Source organism: Punica granatum, chromosome 6 (assembly GCF_007655135.1).
Source record: "Punica granatum isolate Tunisia-2019 chromosome 6, ASM765513v2, whole genome shotgun sequence".
Taxonomy (NCBI): Eukaryota; Viridiplantae; Streptophyta; class Magnoliopsida; order Myrtales; family Lythraceae; genus Punica; species Punica granatum.
In genome coordinates, this window is record NC_045132.1 from 23,610,550 (window position 1) to 23,627,613 (window position 17,064).

General features: G+C 40.0%; 2 protein-coding genes and 1 long non-coding RNA gene across 8 annotated transcripts; 1 reads left to right on the forward strand and 2 right to left on the reverse strand.

Moving 5' to 3' along the window:
- Positions 1–904: 904 nt before the first annotated feature.
- On the reverse strand, positions 905–7,696 carry LOC116210660 (probable DNA primase large subunit). 5 transcript variants are annotated; one of them, XR_004157541.1, is made up of 22 exons: positions 7,437–7,693; positions 7,239–7,300; positions 7,044–7,147; positions 6,868–6,952; positions 6,738–6,797; positions 6,462–6,519; positions 6,313–6,332; positions 5,955–6,038; positions 5,764–5,828; positions 5,444–5,492; positions 5,305–5,352; positions 5,137–5,226; positions 4,967–5,026; positions 4,737–4,796; positions 4,059–4,133; positions 3,666–3,751; positions 2,851–2,944; positions 2,667–2,774; positions 2,312–2,377; positions 1,488–1,979; positions 1,334–1,410; positions 905–1,238 (listed from the first exon to the last, which is right to left on the reverse strand). XR_004157541.1 is itself a non-coding variant. In XM_031544626.1 (20 exons), the coding sequence occupies exons 1-19, from the start codon at positions 7,558–7,560 to the stop codon at positions 2,354–2,356; spliced, it is 1,356 nt and encodes a 451-aa protein (XP_031400486.1). In that variant the 5' UTR covers positions 7,561–7,693; the 3' UTR covers positions 905–1,974; positions 2,312–2,353. The 5 variants fall into 5 exon arrangements, 2 of the variants coding, with proteins under 2 accessions (XP_031400486.1, XP_031400485.1); XR_004157540.1 differs by having other exon boundaries at positions 905–1,410; XR_004157542.1 differs by having other exon boundaries at positions 905–1,979; positions 3,666–3,759; positions 7,437–7,696.
- A 1,300-nt stretch (positions 7,697–8,996) lies between these two features.
- LOC116210663 lies at positions 8,997–16,632 on the forward strand. 2 transcript variants are annotated; one of them, XR_004157543.1, is made up of 4 exons: positions 8,997–10,494; positions 13,745–14,118; positions 15,107–15,227; positions 16,406–16,632. It is a non-coding gene; the product is annotated as an uncharacterized LOC116210663 (long non-coding RNA). The 2 variants fall into 2 exon arrangements; XR_004157544.1 differs by lacking the exon at positions 13,745–14,118 and having other exon boundaries at positions 9,031–10,494.
- Positions 10,769–13,299, reverse strand: LOC116210661 (protein LAZY 1-like). Its single transcript, XM_031544627.1, has 5 exons — positions 13,167–13,299; positions 13,022–13,088; positions 11,861–12,690; positions 11,404–11,683; positions 10,769–11,115 (listed from the first exon to the last, which is right to left on the reverse strand). The coding sequence occupies exons 1-5, from the start codon at positions 13,200–13,202 to the stop codon at positions 11,096–11,098; spliced, it is 1,233 nt and encodes a 410-aa protein (XP_031400487.1). The 5' UTR covers positions 13,203–13,299; the 3' UTR covers positions 10,769–11,095.
- Positions 16,633–17,064: the final 432 nt, after the last annotated feature.

Consider the following 17,064-nt stretch of genomic DNA (forward strand, 5'->3'; position numbering starts at 1 on the left):
GTGTTAGAATTTTTATTAAATCGAAAGTTTATACAATTTTAAGTTAAAAGAAAAAAATTCGTGTTAGAATTGTTAAAATGTGTAAAGTTTATATGTATATATTTTTTGTTATTAACCATAATAATAAATATTCAACCAAAAAAATTATAATAAATACATAAACTATTTAACATCCTCGTCCTTCTGCTGCTTCTCCTATTCCCGGGGAGGCTTCCTTAAAGGACGACAGGAGCCGTCAAATCGGCACAAATCTGCGATATAACGGCTACCACACCTTAAAATATCGCTCCTAAGGTAGAATATTTAGAAGCTCACCCTCTCAGAAGATAATGCTGATTGACCGGCTTGGGCTGAATTCCGGTTAAACACACCAAGGGAGTGCATGTCGGATCCGAATATTGCAGAGGAACCGAAAATTAATTCGTTGGAGATATTAAACTTTTCCATCGTCAATATATTGAAAAATAAAAGGAAAAGATTACCAGAATGAAATTAGTGTTGGTCGTTTGCTATGGAACCTTGATTAGTTATACGTCACTTTCCGACGAACGGGAATGTAGAAATACCCTCTCAGCACGATAGGATGATTTACCCGATCAAAGAAAGGGGTTCTTATGATAATCTGTTCTCTAACAAGTAGATGACAGGCCAACTAGGGGAAATTTTATTTTGGCACATCTCCATTTAAAGTGAAGCAATCGTGCCCTTATTATCTTAAGTATCGCTTAATCAACCTTAAGGGATAAGGTTAATGGGGCTGTCTGGTCTGTGTTGTATGACTTGGGGCAGCGCTGCCTCACCACAAGTAGAGCCTCTCCTACTCCTAAATCATGTAATTCTCTAAATGGCCAATCAGAAACCGCCATGCTGAATGAATTACTTAAAACCATAAGAAATAGCTTGGTCACCAAATCTCATAATATAAACATCTCCGGCTCTGATCTTGTACGAGATACGGAAAAGTCTTCACATTTGACGAGAATTGATCGGGTGCTTAGGGAGATTTAAACACCCCAAACACCCCACTTGACCTCACGATTTTGGCCTCGTCGTACCAAGTCCGTCCCTGGCGTGGGGTCGTAGTCCCAGTGTCCTTTTCAGGGTAAGAGAGTTATGCTTATTCCTGGTAATGGGATGGGAAACGATGGTGGTGGTGGGAGATTTTCAATGGATGTGCACTTCCTTTATATTCCAATCCCATCCCACCACCTAGAGAGGACCACTCATTGAATATGTGCCTAAAGTGTCCACAAAGAATACCGTAAAGTGTCAACAAACATGCCAAAATTAAAGGGAGATGCTACGCCTCAAGAGCGAATCACATGTTACCCACATGCATCATTAGGGATCCGGTCTTCCCTCTACCACCAACGTCGCATTCAGACATCTGCTGCTTGTTCGATCCCCATACTGCAGGAGATTTTTTTAAGTAAAAATGCTTCAATCAGAACGCCACTGATGGCACTGAGAGCTACTGCAGACCATACCTTTGCACGATGCATTGTGCGTGCCAAATGTTGCAGCCTCGTGTCTCTGCCGTGTGAACCTTCACATGAGGCTCCTGAGGCCCTGTAGGATCAGATTGATTCCAGTGACATCAACATGGGCCTAGTCGGACTGCCCATTGGCATCCGATTAGAGAAAACTTGATTTTGCATACTTGCCATCAACATAATGCCGAGTTTCTTAGCTGGAAGAAAAAAGCCGATCGCTGTTTATATGAAAGAATCTTGGCTTCATAAAGTTGGTATCGAGGGTAATGTTCTTACTACATACAAGCATAGGTAACCTCTGGGCTATGAATAATCCATGTGGAACTTACACCATACTGACCAACAATCCTACGGACGAGGAGGGTTGCAATCTCCAACTGATGGATCACCAGGCACCGAATGTGCATGAGACTCAATAGATATGCTATAACTTGAGTTCCTCTGGAACAAGCCAATGTTCTCACACTCAAAAATATATTTCCTGCGCTGTAGACACAGATGCTGTTATAAGCTTAGTCAAAGCTTATGCATTACAAGATTGAGAAAGTCGGAACTCTAAATCAATGCCAAAATCATCTCCCTTCACCTCCCCAAGACCCTCTTATTTTCCAAAGATTGTATGAACAAAAGTCGTACACGGAGGAAATATTTTTATAGAGCAGAGGCAGGAGAAGAGACGGAAAGCAGCTCAGCTGGTCTCTCAAGTGGATTTGCTTTCTTGTCAATCGAACTTGGAAGCACAATAATACAAGAGTAAAAGCAAAAAAAAAAAAGAAAAAAAAGGTCACGTTATGTACTTCTGCAGTGAGAAGTCAAACCTGATGAGGCATCGCAACTTTCTGATAACAGTGTAAAATGCATCAACTTCCCCCAGGAGATTGGTTCTGTACAAACAAAATCACAAGTGTAATGGCGTTAACCAGTCTAGTTTCTAGACGTCGAGTTTGGTCTCAAGCACTAGCCATCACACATGCTTTATATGAGCTATCAGAAATAAAATGAAAACTTGTAATACCCCAACGTATAAGGTAACAGAAACTATTGATACCGCATGCAGAGGGATAATCTTTTGCCTTTTTCCAGTGATTTACCAGAAACTATTCATTAGTCTCTCCAAAGTTACAAAATCATTCAGATAATTCCAGAGTAACTTATCCAAAAAATTTATAGTACCTTTGACTGCAGAATCTTTTGGCTGTCAATAAAGTACTGATTTGGATGGTTAATCCCAGCATCACATGTTGAGGAATGAACAGCTTCAAATGTTAACGTGCAAGCTATCTGCAAGGATGTAACCATGGAGCCACATGAATAATCTTAACGCTCCAATAAAAACAATTAAAACAGCAATATTCACCTGATAATGTCGGTTTCTGACTTTGTCCATCACATCTTCCATTGCTCGAGTTCCAACTCCCATTCTACTGAGAGCAGCTCTGAGATTCTCTTCGCTGTCGCAGAAAATTTTCAGAGAAAATGATCACGTCTTATTTTAGGATAATGTCATCGTAATCACCATCTTATAATGGTACCATAGGATGCTGTAGCACGATACAAAGTCAATGTCTAACAGCTTTTCAATACCTCATTTCAATCCGATTGTTTTTTTGCATGACTAAGGAAAAACCACTGAAATTAAAATATTTATTATCAGAATAAATTATGAATCGTCATGAATGGTAACTTTGTGATGTTAGAGGTGGTTTAGGAATAGATTAGGTCAGGTCCTTGGCTCAAGACACAAACAGAAAATATTTTAGAACGAGCCATGTGATTGGTCAATCACGTAACAGAAAGGCAGTACCTTTTCTAATCCACCATGAACTAGAAAGGTCAAACACTTGCTGACACAACAATGATATAACGACCAACCAGAATCCACGTACCAACTAAAAGACAGCGTTGACAAGATCCAGAGCAGTCTCCAGATGTAAATTAATTTTAGGTTGTGCAATGAATGGTTTAGCTATAAAATGTTACACAGATAAGAAGTCTACGCAATGTTTATAGTGCTCATTCTTTTCTCATATCTCATTTTCGCACACCATTTCTTCTTTTAAGGTCCCAAGCCAAGCGGATAATTTGTTCATGGAACCTCACTCTCAGAGATATAAATTTGTAGGACTTTAGACAGGGGAGTTACTAAAAGCTTAATTCAGAATAAAATTAAACCTGAAGTGTCGGAAAGGGCAACCATGATTATCCCCGACGCCAGGAGTTGATGAGATGATCTTTTGACAAGAAAAGGGCGTGTAGTCCTGCAAAGCTAGTAATATTGTTGGCATAATGATTGTTCAAATATATACTGTCACAGTAAAAAAAATAGCATAAACTCCACAGAAAAATTAGAGCAAGATGAATGTAAGAGAATTGATGCATCCATCTTGCCATAGCTATAATCAATCCTATGTATCCAATCGCTAGTAAAGAGAAGAAAATACTAAAGAATGCACTGTTATGACAGTTTGATGGCCCCACAAAAATCCAGAATGTTGTTAATAACTCTTCTCAAGAGTTCTCCGCACTTATAAAATTCTATTGCTTAATGAATGGAGGAGCACTTACGGTTCTTTTGCCTTCTTTCCCATAATTATGTCGGATGCCGTAAGCATATTCTTTCTCAAACCTTTCAGCACCAACCTGTAAAGACCAAGTATAAGATAATCCGTCCTACCGAAAAAAAAAATATATATATATATAAGATAATCTAATGTATCATGTGGACCATACAAAAAGCAGGGTAACCATAGTAAGCTTCCCCATATCATAACTTAGACAATAGCTGCAAAGGCAAGCCCCTTGTTGAACATTATTTTCAAGAGCAGTGATTGAAGTCGCGGTCCATGGACAAAGTTGCTCTCAGCTTCTTTCAGAAATTAAAAATTTACAGTGAGTTAATTGCTAGTTTCCTAAAAATAATGGAACTCTTACTAGAAACAGAGTTCAGAGTTAAAGATCACTCTTCCTTAATAAATGTCTCCCATGATTAACAGTGGTTCATGAACCTTTGTCCAAAAAAGAGAAATTTTGCGATATCATATCATCAGTTCATCATGAAATGCTGCAGTTTCTTCTATGCAAGGCACTATGGATAGGAATACCAAAAGGAACAAAGTGTATGCCAGTTTGTTGTCAATACTTGCGTGCTACTAAGATCAACAGAACAACTGATATACTAAGGATTGAATGCCACGGAAACAAGTTAAGCCTACGATTAGATGCAAAATTTGTACATTGACATACCTTCTGTGAAAACTCAGCCCTCCAAAACGCAAGGGCATCGTCAAGCTTCAACCCAACACCCTGAATACGGGAATATACAGTGTAATAGTTTTAGACATTTGAACTAATATATGGACTATGAAAACAAATGAAAATGCTGATAAGAATGTCTATTCAGTTCTACTATAATTAGCCTAACTGCAACAAACATTCTTAAATTTGCAAGTTATAGAGAAAAGTGGAGGAAAAACCTTAAGGAAGAGCCCCAATTGCATTCTGCCTCCATGCTTCAAATGGTGATCTTCTCTCAACTGCGCAAAGAATCAAAATAATTATCATGAAAGCACTAGTAAACAATGGAAGAGTTGGCGACTTGCATAATATATAGTAGCCATCTTAGCTCTCAATTCAAATAGCATACCTTTTCAAATAAGTGGCGCATACAAAGGGGAAAGGAACTCTTGGCAATCTGATCGAGATCTTTTATTGATATTTCTGCTGATTCTCTTGGCTGAATTTTTGGACCAAAAACAAACATCAGAATGTGCAAAGTATATGCATTAGTCGAAATACATAAAGAAATGAATACCTGAGAGTAATCAGGACCCAAGTAACTTGTAGATAAGGCTTCTACAATCTGAATGGCATTTGCCAAAGAGATCACACAAAGGATCAGAAACCATGGAAGAAAACAGGATTTTATTTTTTAGTTTGTAATGAATACTTACAGGGGTCAACCGATCCTTCTCCTGCTCTCTGATGGTAGAGGTCCATTTTCTGCTAGCACAACAAAAAGATGAATACAAGTAAACTACGTAAAATTCACCAAGAACAACAGAAAACTAGTTCGGCATTTGAATATATTCCTTAAGGTTGGAGAAGAGCATAGTCGATAGTTTTTTCAGGTTAAGTGGTTGAAGGATTTGGGTCCAAACAACATAGGGTAAAGATGGTAGAGCCTCCTTCCTAGGAACTATAACTTCACTCAATAACATATTATGTGGCAAACATATAAAATTGGCATAATTTTTGGGCATCACACAGTTACCTGTTAGTCAAAATGAGTGCTTTTGAGAGATGACTGCGAAACTGGGTGACAACCAGGGAAACTACCTGCGCGATTTTACAAGTGAAAACGGTAGCACCACATCAAAATGGGAATCATAGAATCAACGAAATTGTGAAATTATTCAATCAAAAAGTATGAATTGTAGAGTTAGTCTTTGGAAAAGCGCTTACCTGATTCATTGCTACATATGCATATCCTTTGTGAATATACACTTTTCTGTTGGCTACAAGTTCAGGTACTTCTTCAAAAGGTACCTTTGTAATTGTCAAGGAAGCACAGGTAAGCCAATAGTATTGTGCAATTAAAGGAGAAGTTTCGACTAAAGATCACAAGAATGCCTTCCTTCAGAAAAAAGTTCCTCATAGTAGATTGCATCAATAGAAATGAAGACTCACAGATCTCTTCTAATGTTTATTGGAAAGAGTTATCAAATTATACATATAAGGTGCATGGTCCTCACAGGGGAAATCTTAGCTGTAAATAAAAATAGAAAAAAAAAAGGGTCACAACAATTTCAATCAAACATACCTTGTAAAATATGTCATTGGCTGCAAAAGGAAAAAGGAATAGAAACACAAGTTAGACCTGGGGAAGCTTGTAAACAAATCAGAATTGACGAAGAAACCAAAAGCACATGATTTTTCAAGTTGAAATTGGTGAACTTTAAATATTCATACCAGTTGGGGGTGGCTGGCCAATGGAACGTGCGACTTGGCCCAGTTTGTCCTTCACACCCTGCACCCAAAGAGGAGCAAGAAAACTGATTATACCAAATCTTAGTTGGAGATTAGAGCCAGATTACCACATTCCTAAGCAGCATCTCTTTCAGATATTATCCACCACAGGATATCATGAATTATGACTAGCATTTGAGTATCAAGACATGGAGAAAATTATAAATTCTATATTGTATGGAGAGAAGCATAGTAGCTCATTCAGACAGAGTAAGCCACCTCATATTCTGCATTGCTGACTGCTTTGTAAGGAAGGTTGAATTCGGCCATAACCGCTCTCTACGATTCAAGACAAGAAATTAGGAAGAGCAGATTCACAACAACATCTGCCAAAATGATCCAATCCTACCCGATGATCATTGGAAGTTAAGAGCAAGAACCGGTAACGGAATAGAGCCGTCTCCATTGACAGAAACCATTTCCTCAGATCCTCCCTACACAAACAAGGAACACACGTGACGAGATTGAAGCAATGTCGTGCAGTAATTAACCATCTCCTAATTGATCGATGAATTGAATGCTTACGTTCTACAGTACACAAGACGCAGGACAAAATGGGAGATGATGTCCTTGTTTACGTCCTCCGAAGCCTGGGGATGCCTCATATTTGCCCTCAAGAGACCTTTTACCTGTAAAATTGATTCGAAGACCGCAAGGGAATAACTCAGTAAGGCCCGTAATTCAGGGAGCGAGATAAAATTAACAGGTAAATAGACTCACCAATTTTTCCATTTCCTCAGGATTTTTTCCCCGGGATAATCCATCCGACATCGCCTTAAGCACTGCATCACAGATCGTTGCAGAGAAATTATCGGAACCACAGTACCAGATCATCACTGAACTTCAGCAAGCCATTTCATGCTAAGTAAAAGAAAAGACGAAGAGAGAGGTGAAATTATGGAGTGAGGGAAGCTGCACCTCGGAGGCGGTCAATGGCGTAGAGCTCGAAATCTTCGAGCCTGACTTCGAGGGGTGGAGCAGAGCGGTATAGAGGGAGAGCTGGAATTGCATCATTCTGGTGATGAGACCTCAACGGCTGCATCTTCTTTGTGATCTTCTGGCTGGTGAAGAAGCGAGAAGTAGTTCTGCAACAGGAAGAAGAAGAAGGATCGAAACCCTAGCAGAGATCCTCTCTCTCTCTCTCATGCTTCTCTCTTTGGCGCGAAAGATGAGGGAGAAATGGCGGGAACTGACTTCTGCTGAGTTAAAATTGCATGTTGGTCGCTCATGTTTATGCCGTTATCACTTCGGTCCTCGAAGATTACCCTACATCAAGTTGGCACCTGGAACTGGGAATTGCAAAATTGCGTTGCCGGCTAGATCTACCTGAGTCAATTTTCTGGACAGAAGAACCTTTTTGAAAAAACCAAAATGGTTAGTGATAATTGGCAATGATGAAAAACTCGCATTGCCTGTGATGTCATCTACATGTAGTTGCGGTTTCATTGTCAAAGCCAACTCATACAATGTCGTAATTCTCGACCGTAATCTTTATAAGTAACAAATGTGAGTTAGCGAAGAAATGGTGAACAGTAAAATAAAATATTTTTATTTTAGTCCCTCTTCAATTTCATATATTTAATTAAGTATAATGACTTTAACATGTATCTAAATTTTATCTCACACCAAATATCGGTTAGAGCTTCTTTTCCGTGAATTAGAAGAACTCTCAACTGAGGAATTCAACCCCTAGTTATGGGCTTAGCTGCAGGTTCTTCACCCCCATGAGATATCTTAATTGAGTGTTGATAGATATGCTTAAAGCTTAGCCAAACACAATCGAGATTAGATTTCCCGATATAAGCCCTTGGAGGTTGGTAATGGTGTCTGTAAAATTAATGATCTGCAGCAAAGACGTGCTCTTGGAAAGAGATTGAATAAGAAAATCTTTAAAAGATAAGGGACTTGATCATGTAAGATTAAAGTGTAGGGACTAGTTTAAACAGCCGATAGATTTAAGGGCCGTTCATGCTAATTCGGCCAAAGAAGCCTTCGCTGGGCCGAAATGATCTCCTCGTAGGCCCAGGCCCATCGTAGCTCCAATTTGTCCAGTAGTTCAATTGGATGTAGCCGCGACGCCGTCGCGGCATCAACCCCTGCCTCTACAAGCGAAAACTCGATGGAAAAAAAAAAAACAAAAAAGATTTTTAATACTTGGAGTAAGTAAACTTATATATAAAAAAAATCATTAAGTTAAAATTATTTGGTTGAGTAAATATGAAAGTTCGAAGTTCTCAGGTGTGTGTGTAATTATTTGTAATTATTATTTGGTGATGTTCTATTTTCCTTTCTTTTCACTTCTGGCCTATTTTTTAAATTTTTTTTCACTATTTCTAGGAATAATGGAGTTAAAAAAAAATCGATCAACTAGTTGAGATAAGCAAGAGCGGTGGTGGTTCCTACTCCGGCCACCACTGCCCCAAGTGGTCTCCCACTTTGTCTTCTCTTCCAGAGAGAGAGAAAATTGGGCCAACGGGGCTCCATCATCGGCCAAATTTTAAAACTTTGTGAAAAAATGAGTAAATTTTATTAATGAGAATAATGGGAACGTTTAATGGGTAAAATATTGTAATTTATCTTTCTTTTGGTTGGCACTTTATTTATGGGCAAAAATGTATATTTTGTAATATATTTCTCTTCTTAAAAAAATGAATGTAACTTTTGGTAACAGAGTGAAATTTATGATTTAATTTGATTTTAAATTTTCAACAATTGAAAATCGACTCGTAATTTTCTTGTTTTTTCAAAAATTGCTCAGCTCCTCTCTCTCCACTCAACTCTCTCTCTCTCTCTCCTTGCTCTCTCTACTACTCTTCCTCCTGTCACCACGAAATCTGATCGAATTCTCATCTCAGCCATTACCATTCCCATCTAGGTCGAGGAAGCTCACGGCCTTGCTGCTTGGGAGAGGAACAACCACAGGGACGATGACTTGATGACACCTAGGTGCCTTCCGAGGAGGGGGAGACCCTCGAGCCGTGAGAGAAACGAGGTCCCCACGTGAAGAACACGAGAAGCGACGGTGAGGTTGCCGAGGATGGCCTGGGCTACCACTGTGGCGTCAGAACCCGATAAGGTTGTCCTAGTCATCGAGGGTCTATCAGAGGAGGCGGAAGGAGATCTTGGCTCTCCCAATTTTAGGGTTTCGTCAAATCGAAATTCGAGGTGAAATTTCGTTTGATTTCTTGCTCGAGGTTTGTCAAATCGAGATTTGAGACTCGTCGTGACTCAGAGAACTATTACTGTGAGTTGTAATTGGCTTGTTGTGCGTGGAACGGCCATGGGAGTGAGGTGGTTAGTTAGAGAAAAGGGAAGAAGGATATGAAAAATACGATGAATACCGAAATAGAAGGGGTGGGGCAAAATTTAAAAAATTTGAGTCGTTTTGAAATTTTAAAATTTTTTCAGTTAAGTTAAAGAAAGGGTAACTTCGTTACCAAATCGGAACAGAAAGTAAGATCAACTACGCTCGCTTCTGAATTTATATAGTATAGATAGTATACCCTCACCACACTCAACTTCGGTTTTCCGGACGGGCGGCCTAGGCCCAAACGATACGAACAGGCTACTAAATAAACCATTTGTGGGCCATGAGTTGGCAGACATGGGCCATGGGCCCATCGCCCATGAAAGAAATTGAACTAATTGGAGTCAAATGCAAAATTTATCGCGCGAAGCAAAGAAACTATTAAAACACTTGCGAAGCTGCCGCCTCTATTCCCATGACGTTATGGGATCACCTGCGGGAGATCGGCGGTCTGTAGAGGCAATCGGCAGCGATCACCGGCGGTAGAAACTGCTGTAAGTAGCCTCGCAGATCGCCTATGCTTACATACTACGTGAAGCCCGAGGAGGAGCCGCTTTGGGAGTTCACTGATGCGGTTGACGGTCCGGACGGCAATGAGATGATTCCAGCTATCGCCGGAAGACAATCTGAGAATAGCGACGACGAACTTCTACACTGAGCTTTCTCCGTGTAAGTCTCACTTTGTCCTATCCATTATGGTATATGCTTGCGAATAATCTTTGCACTGGGAACGATCTCCTCAGGCTCAAATTCCATTCGATGGAATTGAAGTTCTGTTCTGATAAGCAAGTAAATATAAGCGGGACAGTTCTCATATCACTCTGCTATATTTACGCACCGTTGATTTCCTTTACGCTGACGTTCCTCTTCGGCTGAGGTCTGTCATGCCAAGGTTGCACATGTATATTCTCTGTAACTCTCTTATTCGTATTTCTCCATCAGAATTGCTTAAGGATCCATGACTTCGTCTCAAATATGAGGGAACAATAACATTTATTGAATCACTTTAGGCGATGCCAGATATCATTCATCTCAGTACAAAATACATGTGCTTGAATACAATACATGCCGCTCGGTAGCGTGTTCTAAGAGGAGGACCTCTTTTATTCACCCAAACTCCAAGCAATACACTCACTCGTACTATTGGCAGTAAAAGAAGTACACTCCTATCAGCAGTAGGCAGTATTAATCGGGATTATAAGGACAAACTTTTGCTATTCATGAAGGGGATACCTGTCGAGGTTGAAGTGCCACTGCTTTCCCCTGCCTTCTAGAGCTCCAACACCAGATCTACAGTCCAATTAGCAAAACATGTGTCGGGCAGCAGTTATGATATTATTTAGAAATCATACCAAAGTTCCGTACATGCATATAACTATACGGCATACTAATCCGAGGATCTTAGTAGCTAGATGTGTATAGGTGTACTTGTACTCCAGGACTGTTTTTCAGTTTATTAGTTTAAAAATACTGTTGGAATGTTTCTGAATCCGGTTTAGGAGTAAAATTTCTGTTTCCGACTTCGATGCTGAAATCATTATAAAGGATACTTTTTGATTGGGAAGATGATACACTTACAATCCGCATCTGTCTTAATCCAGAGCTCCTTGTTCTCGCACGACTCATTGCCGGTAAGTGTGAAATGAGGAGGGTTAAGTTGGCTCTTGAAGCGCCGTATGCTCTTCTTTGAAAGAGTCCTCTGGGGATATATCAGGATGTCTTCATCTGGGAGAACCTGATTTCCATTGTTGTGACCCCTGCAAGACGTTTTCTTCTTAGCCTCAGCTTGCTGCTTCCCAGCCTCCTTCTCACCTGTTGAATGTTCAGGGTGAACCTTTCGCTGGAACATCTGCAGGATCTGTACACACCTTAAACATTTAAGCATAAAAATGTCCATCGGGGTTTAGATGACCGAAGATATTCAAACTTGTGCAATAGCAAATTGCAGTTCAGTTCTAAAATCAATTTTAGCAATTCATCCAAGAGAGAGTTCCAAGTTCTTAGCATGAAATGAGTGTATTAGGTGGCTGCATACCTTATGAAGCTTTTTCTCTGCCGAACTGGAATCGCCGCTTCCTCCAGCAGCTATGGTTGAGCTTTTGGAAGCAGCAGGAAGGACTTTTTTCTTGAACTTCTTTATGAGATACATGGTGGATTTCTCAGAATCTTTCTCAGATCGTTTCTCCTCTTTATCAATCTTCACTCCATAGTTGTCCTCTGTCATTTTAGTCCGCTGAAACAACTCTCCCAGCGATGTCCTTTGCTCCTTCTTTGCCACTTTTGGCGTCTCTGATAATTCCATGGCTGATCCAAAAAGATATTCCTGCAATGGACACACTGTACCTCCATTTCCATTGGTCTCTTGGCCCTCCACTGGCTTGCCGCTGAGAGTAATGGTGCTACCATGGCTGCTTCTTCCCGTGCTTACATAGCTGTTCCTCCCAGTGCTTACATAGCTGTTCCTTCCAGTGCTCACGTAGCTGTTTCTCCCAGATGAGTCATTACACCAGTCTTCCTTAGCTTCAGCTGCCAGTACTTTCTCCAATTCGTCATTTATCAGCTTTAGTTCATTCTCTGTTACTTCAGTTTCTTTTTCAGTTATATACTCGACAGAGTATGTAAATGTTGGAGTTGCTGGGTTGATGCTGGCTGGCTCTGAACCGAGGGTCCCAATGGCTAGAAAGCCATGGAAGAGCTCGGACATTTCAGCTGCTGATTCTTCTTCATAATATTCTTCTTCAACTGCTTCTCCTTCTTGGCCAGCAAAAGAATTCCTGAAGAGTTTGTCTCGATGAGCTTGTTTGAAGGCCTTGCTCTCGCAGTTTGGCTTCTGGTAGTAATGTTGATCATCAAATGACGGCTGTCCTGAAAGACAAATTACAAGAAATGGCAGTTATTGTATTGCAGAAGGAGCCCGGGTAGATTTAAGTTATAGAGAAAGCTCATTTTATGGGCTCCCATAAAAAGCTTGTTCTCATACATTTTGAGTTCACTTTCTCTGCATTCTCCATGCTTGTTTTTTAAGAAATCCAAGGAAATAGCCATACCGGCATTCAATTCTACACCAACTTTTGACTTCAATTGAATGAATGTTCTCTAATGCTAGTGCACCCAATATTAGTTTTCTAGCTGAATATATATATATAATATATATATATATAAGCTTATCCACAGTACATCATATTCAGATACTTACCTATGAGAAGATCCTTGAGCGGTTCACTGCTATTATGGCGGAATTTTCGGTGCATCCAGTCTAATAACTGCAAAGTGAGCAGACAGATATTGAATGCCAAAGTATGTTTACATTTCCTCTAACATATAATGCTCAAAATGCTTACCTTCATCTTGCGTTGAACAACTTGAGCTTTGATCATTGTCGTGAGAATATGGCTAGTGAAAATTTCCTTTTGTAGTCTCAAATATATCAGGTAACCCCTTGATTGTTTGAGATATTGGGAGAGAGACACCCAAAAAATTACAAGTTTGGGCTGGCTAGTTTTCGTCAAAGTTGAATCACATGGCCTAAATTGGGTGGGTCCTGAAGGAATCAAGTCGGTTGTTATGTTCAACTTCCGTGCAATTTGCTTGGTTTCATTGTCATAACCGAGGTAGGTTGAAAATTCGTTTATTCATTATCTTCATCCATTTATATTTAAGTTCGTAAATTATCAGTTCCAACAATCTTTACCAGAGCAGAAGGCATCATGCTCACCATGCAGGAAAAGGAAATCTAGAAATGTAATGTGGACCTTGCTTTGATAAATCACTTCAGGTGGTCTTTTGCTGTACAAGTAACCAGCTTTTTGAAGATGACATGTTTATGTACCTCAAATTTTAGCATCACTTGTCGTTTTCTTGTTTGGAATACTTTCCTTAGCTTACTTTGTATTTGATCAGAAGACCCTTCATTGTACAGTGGGGGATTGTGCGGACTCTTTCATTCTACCAAAATGGATCAAAACATTACAGGACAAGAAGGAAGATTTTTTCTATTAGTGCTACGTAAAATTGGAAATCCGATGTCTCTTTTGTATAGGTCCACCATGCCTGGGATATCATGACAATACCCTGGGCTGCTCAGCCTAGAAGAAAGTCGAACTTGATTAGTAGATACTTTTCTTGATAGTGTGTTCAATTACAAAGTTGAGCTCTCCACATTGCCACAGCCATCAACTTGCAGGGTTGCAGCTTGATCAATTTATATACTTTATGTCTCTGTGGTGATCTCACAAAGCTCTAATGGGATCTGGATCATGTCCTCAGAGCCAGAACTATACTAAAGTCGTTAAGGTAAGATTTAGTGGTAAGTTTTTTGGGGGGGGGGGGGGGCAGGAGGATCATTTGATTACTTGGAGAAGTGGTGCTGTGGGGGGGGGTGGTTTTTTGGACAAGTATTTAGTGGAAATAGTACGATCACTTTGAATGCAAATCTCTGTTATGGGGGTGAGCACCTTCTTAACATTTACAATTTTTTTTTCCATAAATTCCACCATTCTGGTTTGTTGAATTCAAGTGTGTTACTTCTGATGATAGCAATTTTATTTACAGCACTATTAGCATAAAATTCAGAAAAAAAGCCATCTTGACCCACCTTCTTGGTTCGTTTTACCTTTGTGGTTTTAGAAGTGCCACGCTTCATCAACTCTCGCCTTATATTTTGCGGCTACTGATATGGTCCTTAATTTATGCTTGAAAACATTAAGAATTGTTTTTATAGGCCAGATCCATAAGGAACATAAGACATCGGCTTGAAAAATGAAAAGTGAAATTCCAATGTAGAAGCAGTAGTCATGATATGTGGGGAAAGGAGGAAAGAGTTATAAGCATAGGGACAAAGGCCAGGAATGCATAGAACAGCTGTTGGAAATGACAAATATCTCCCCCTCTTAGTGCATGTTCTCTCATGTTATCTAATAATTTATGAAAGACAACCAGTGCTAATAAAATACAGAAAATTTCTCTAGTTTATCATCGAGTGAGAAAACCCAAAACTAGAAAGCTCTTGAAAATTCATTGAAGTCTGCATGCTTTTGGATGACATGAAACTGTTTTTCTTTTATCATAAGTCCATATTATTAGATGATTTGCTGTAAATTTTCGTCTTCTATCATGATGTACATTTTATGCATCAACTGCTCCAGAGGTCTCATTTATATTTCGATTTTCTCTTCTGTGCTGTTACGAATAAAAATGCTTTCGAAAGGGAGCCCTACTAAGTGAATCCAGAGATCTTGGTTGACATTAATGATAAAAGGTACTCTTGCTCTTGGTCTTGTAGGACCAAACAGATTCTTGTGCCACTCTCATCCAAGAAGCTAACATACATAAAACTAGGACTCGAGCTGATGGACAGCTTCCTACCACATACACGAGATGCTGATTATGGGAAGCATTGAGAGGTACTTTCCTCCATTTCTTAAGCTTTCTAATCACCATACCTGGAAACATGAACATCAACCGCGACGCATCAGAATGTGGGCCCATGAGTATGGCTCTGTTTGTTAGTGCCTCATCAACCTAGCCTATCTGATTTGCCTTTCGTGAAGGTGGGTTAGACTTGTACCCTTTTGTTGATTTGTAAGGCTTGCAAGTGAACAACCGAGATGTACAGTCAAGTATATATGGTCAACCGACGGTCATGCATTAGCTGCCGACTTGTCATGGTCGAAACTGATCCTAGTGGGAAAATCTCTTTATGGTTGGTGATATTCATCTGCTTAGCTTCTGGATGGAATTAGAGGATGGCTTCAGGCCTCTGTATAGTGTATGATCACAATGCAGGTCAACCTTCACCAATTAACAGCCTATGCTTAGTAGCCTCTGACTGCCTCCTGCTTGTGGTTTCCAATCTACTTCAGCGAGGAAAGTTGCCATAAATAAGCCATAATGGAGGCAACCTAGTGTGCAATCCTCTGGTCCAATATGCAGAACGCATGGCAGAATTATTCAGCCATATACCTCGAGGTGCCCTAAGGAAACTATTCCAGATGAATCTAAATCTCACTCTTCTACGTTTGTAGGTCACATGACACATTGTCATTACCATGTTTACCCTTAGACCAGCATGTCGTTCACTTGCAAGCAGCCATCTTCTAGGATGCATTAATTCGACCCTAATCCAATCATTATGTGCTATTTGAGTGCCAATCTAACAGCATCACTGCCTCCTCCACAAGGTTACTATCTTTTAGGCCCGGGTCCTCAACTTCTATTAGGACTAGATTGGGACTTGATGCATGGATGCTTTTAGCAGTTGATATGTGGATTAATGAAAAAAATCAAAGTTCCGTATAAGAAACATCCAAGATGGCAGGTCCGTCTGATCAATGCATCAACGGCCCTCTTATTTAAAGTTTCTAGATGGATCTGCTGGTCAGTTGGATTGGCAAATTAACACAGATAATCTATGTATACTCAAACTAATCGTAGAATGGCAACATGTGAACGTGGTTTCCGCTAGCAATGAGCTAACTTCACTTCTAACGGATTCTTCAGTCTCACTGACATTTTTCTGACGAAGTTAGCATCGGTTGCCAGCGTAAAGTCAAACATTTGACCCAGCTGCAATTCATTACAGGACTAGAATATAGAAGCTTGGAGCACATCTGAATCAAACTTCATGGAGAGCATTTCAGCCGACAATGGCATATGAGGAGGGATCTTTAGAGTCCCATTTTTTCCACTTCTGAGAAGGAACAGTTTGGATTCTTTCACCTGTTAGTGTAGGAAAATCAGTAGTGGAGGAGAACTAAGGGGCAACCAAATGGAGCCAACCTTGTGGACTCTATTAATTTGTCTTCTCTTTTTCACAGCAATATTCCCCTGTACCCGAGGTTCCGATTCGCTTGATCCAGACGGTAACATCACCATCCAATGGGACATCCCTCATGGACTGCTGATGTCTACGTGGTGAAGTTTCATTCCAATGCATCTTGATAGTTCAGGGTTTTCGAGCTTTAAGCTGCCGATGATAGGTGGGCTTTTGAGGGGCAAGGGCCGTTTCTACAGCGTAAAATTATCTACTTAAATGCTCGTGAAACAATTGCCCAGCTCTAGTAATGATGATGATGAAATTATAGATAGCTATATTAATCGTTGACCGTTCTATTAATGCTATGCAAGAATGGAAATGGAGAAAAAGCCATAAAGTGGTTAGTTGATCCCAAAGGAAAGATTCACTGTGGTGACTTGATGGTGACAGGCAAAGATTCCAAAGGAAACATTCACTGTGGTGAC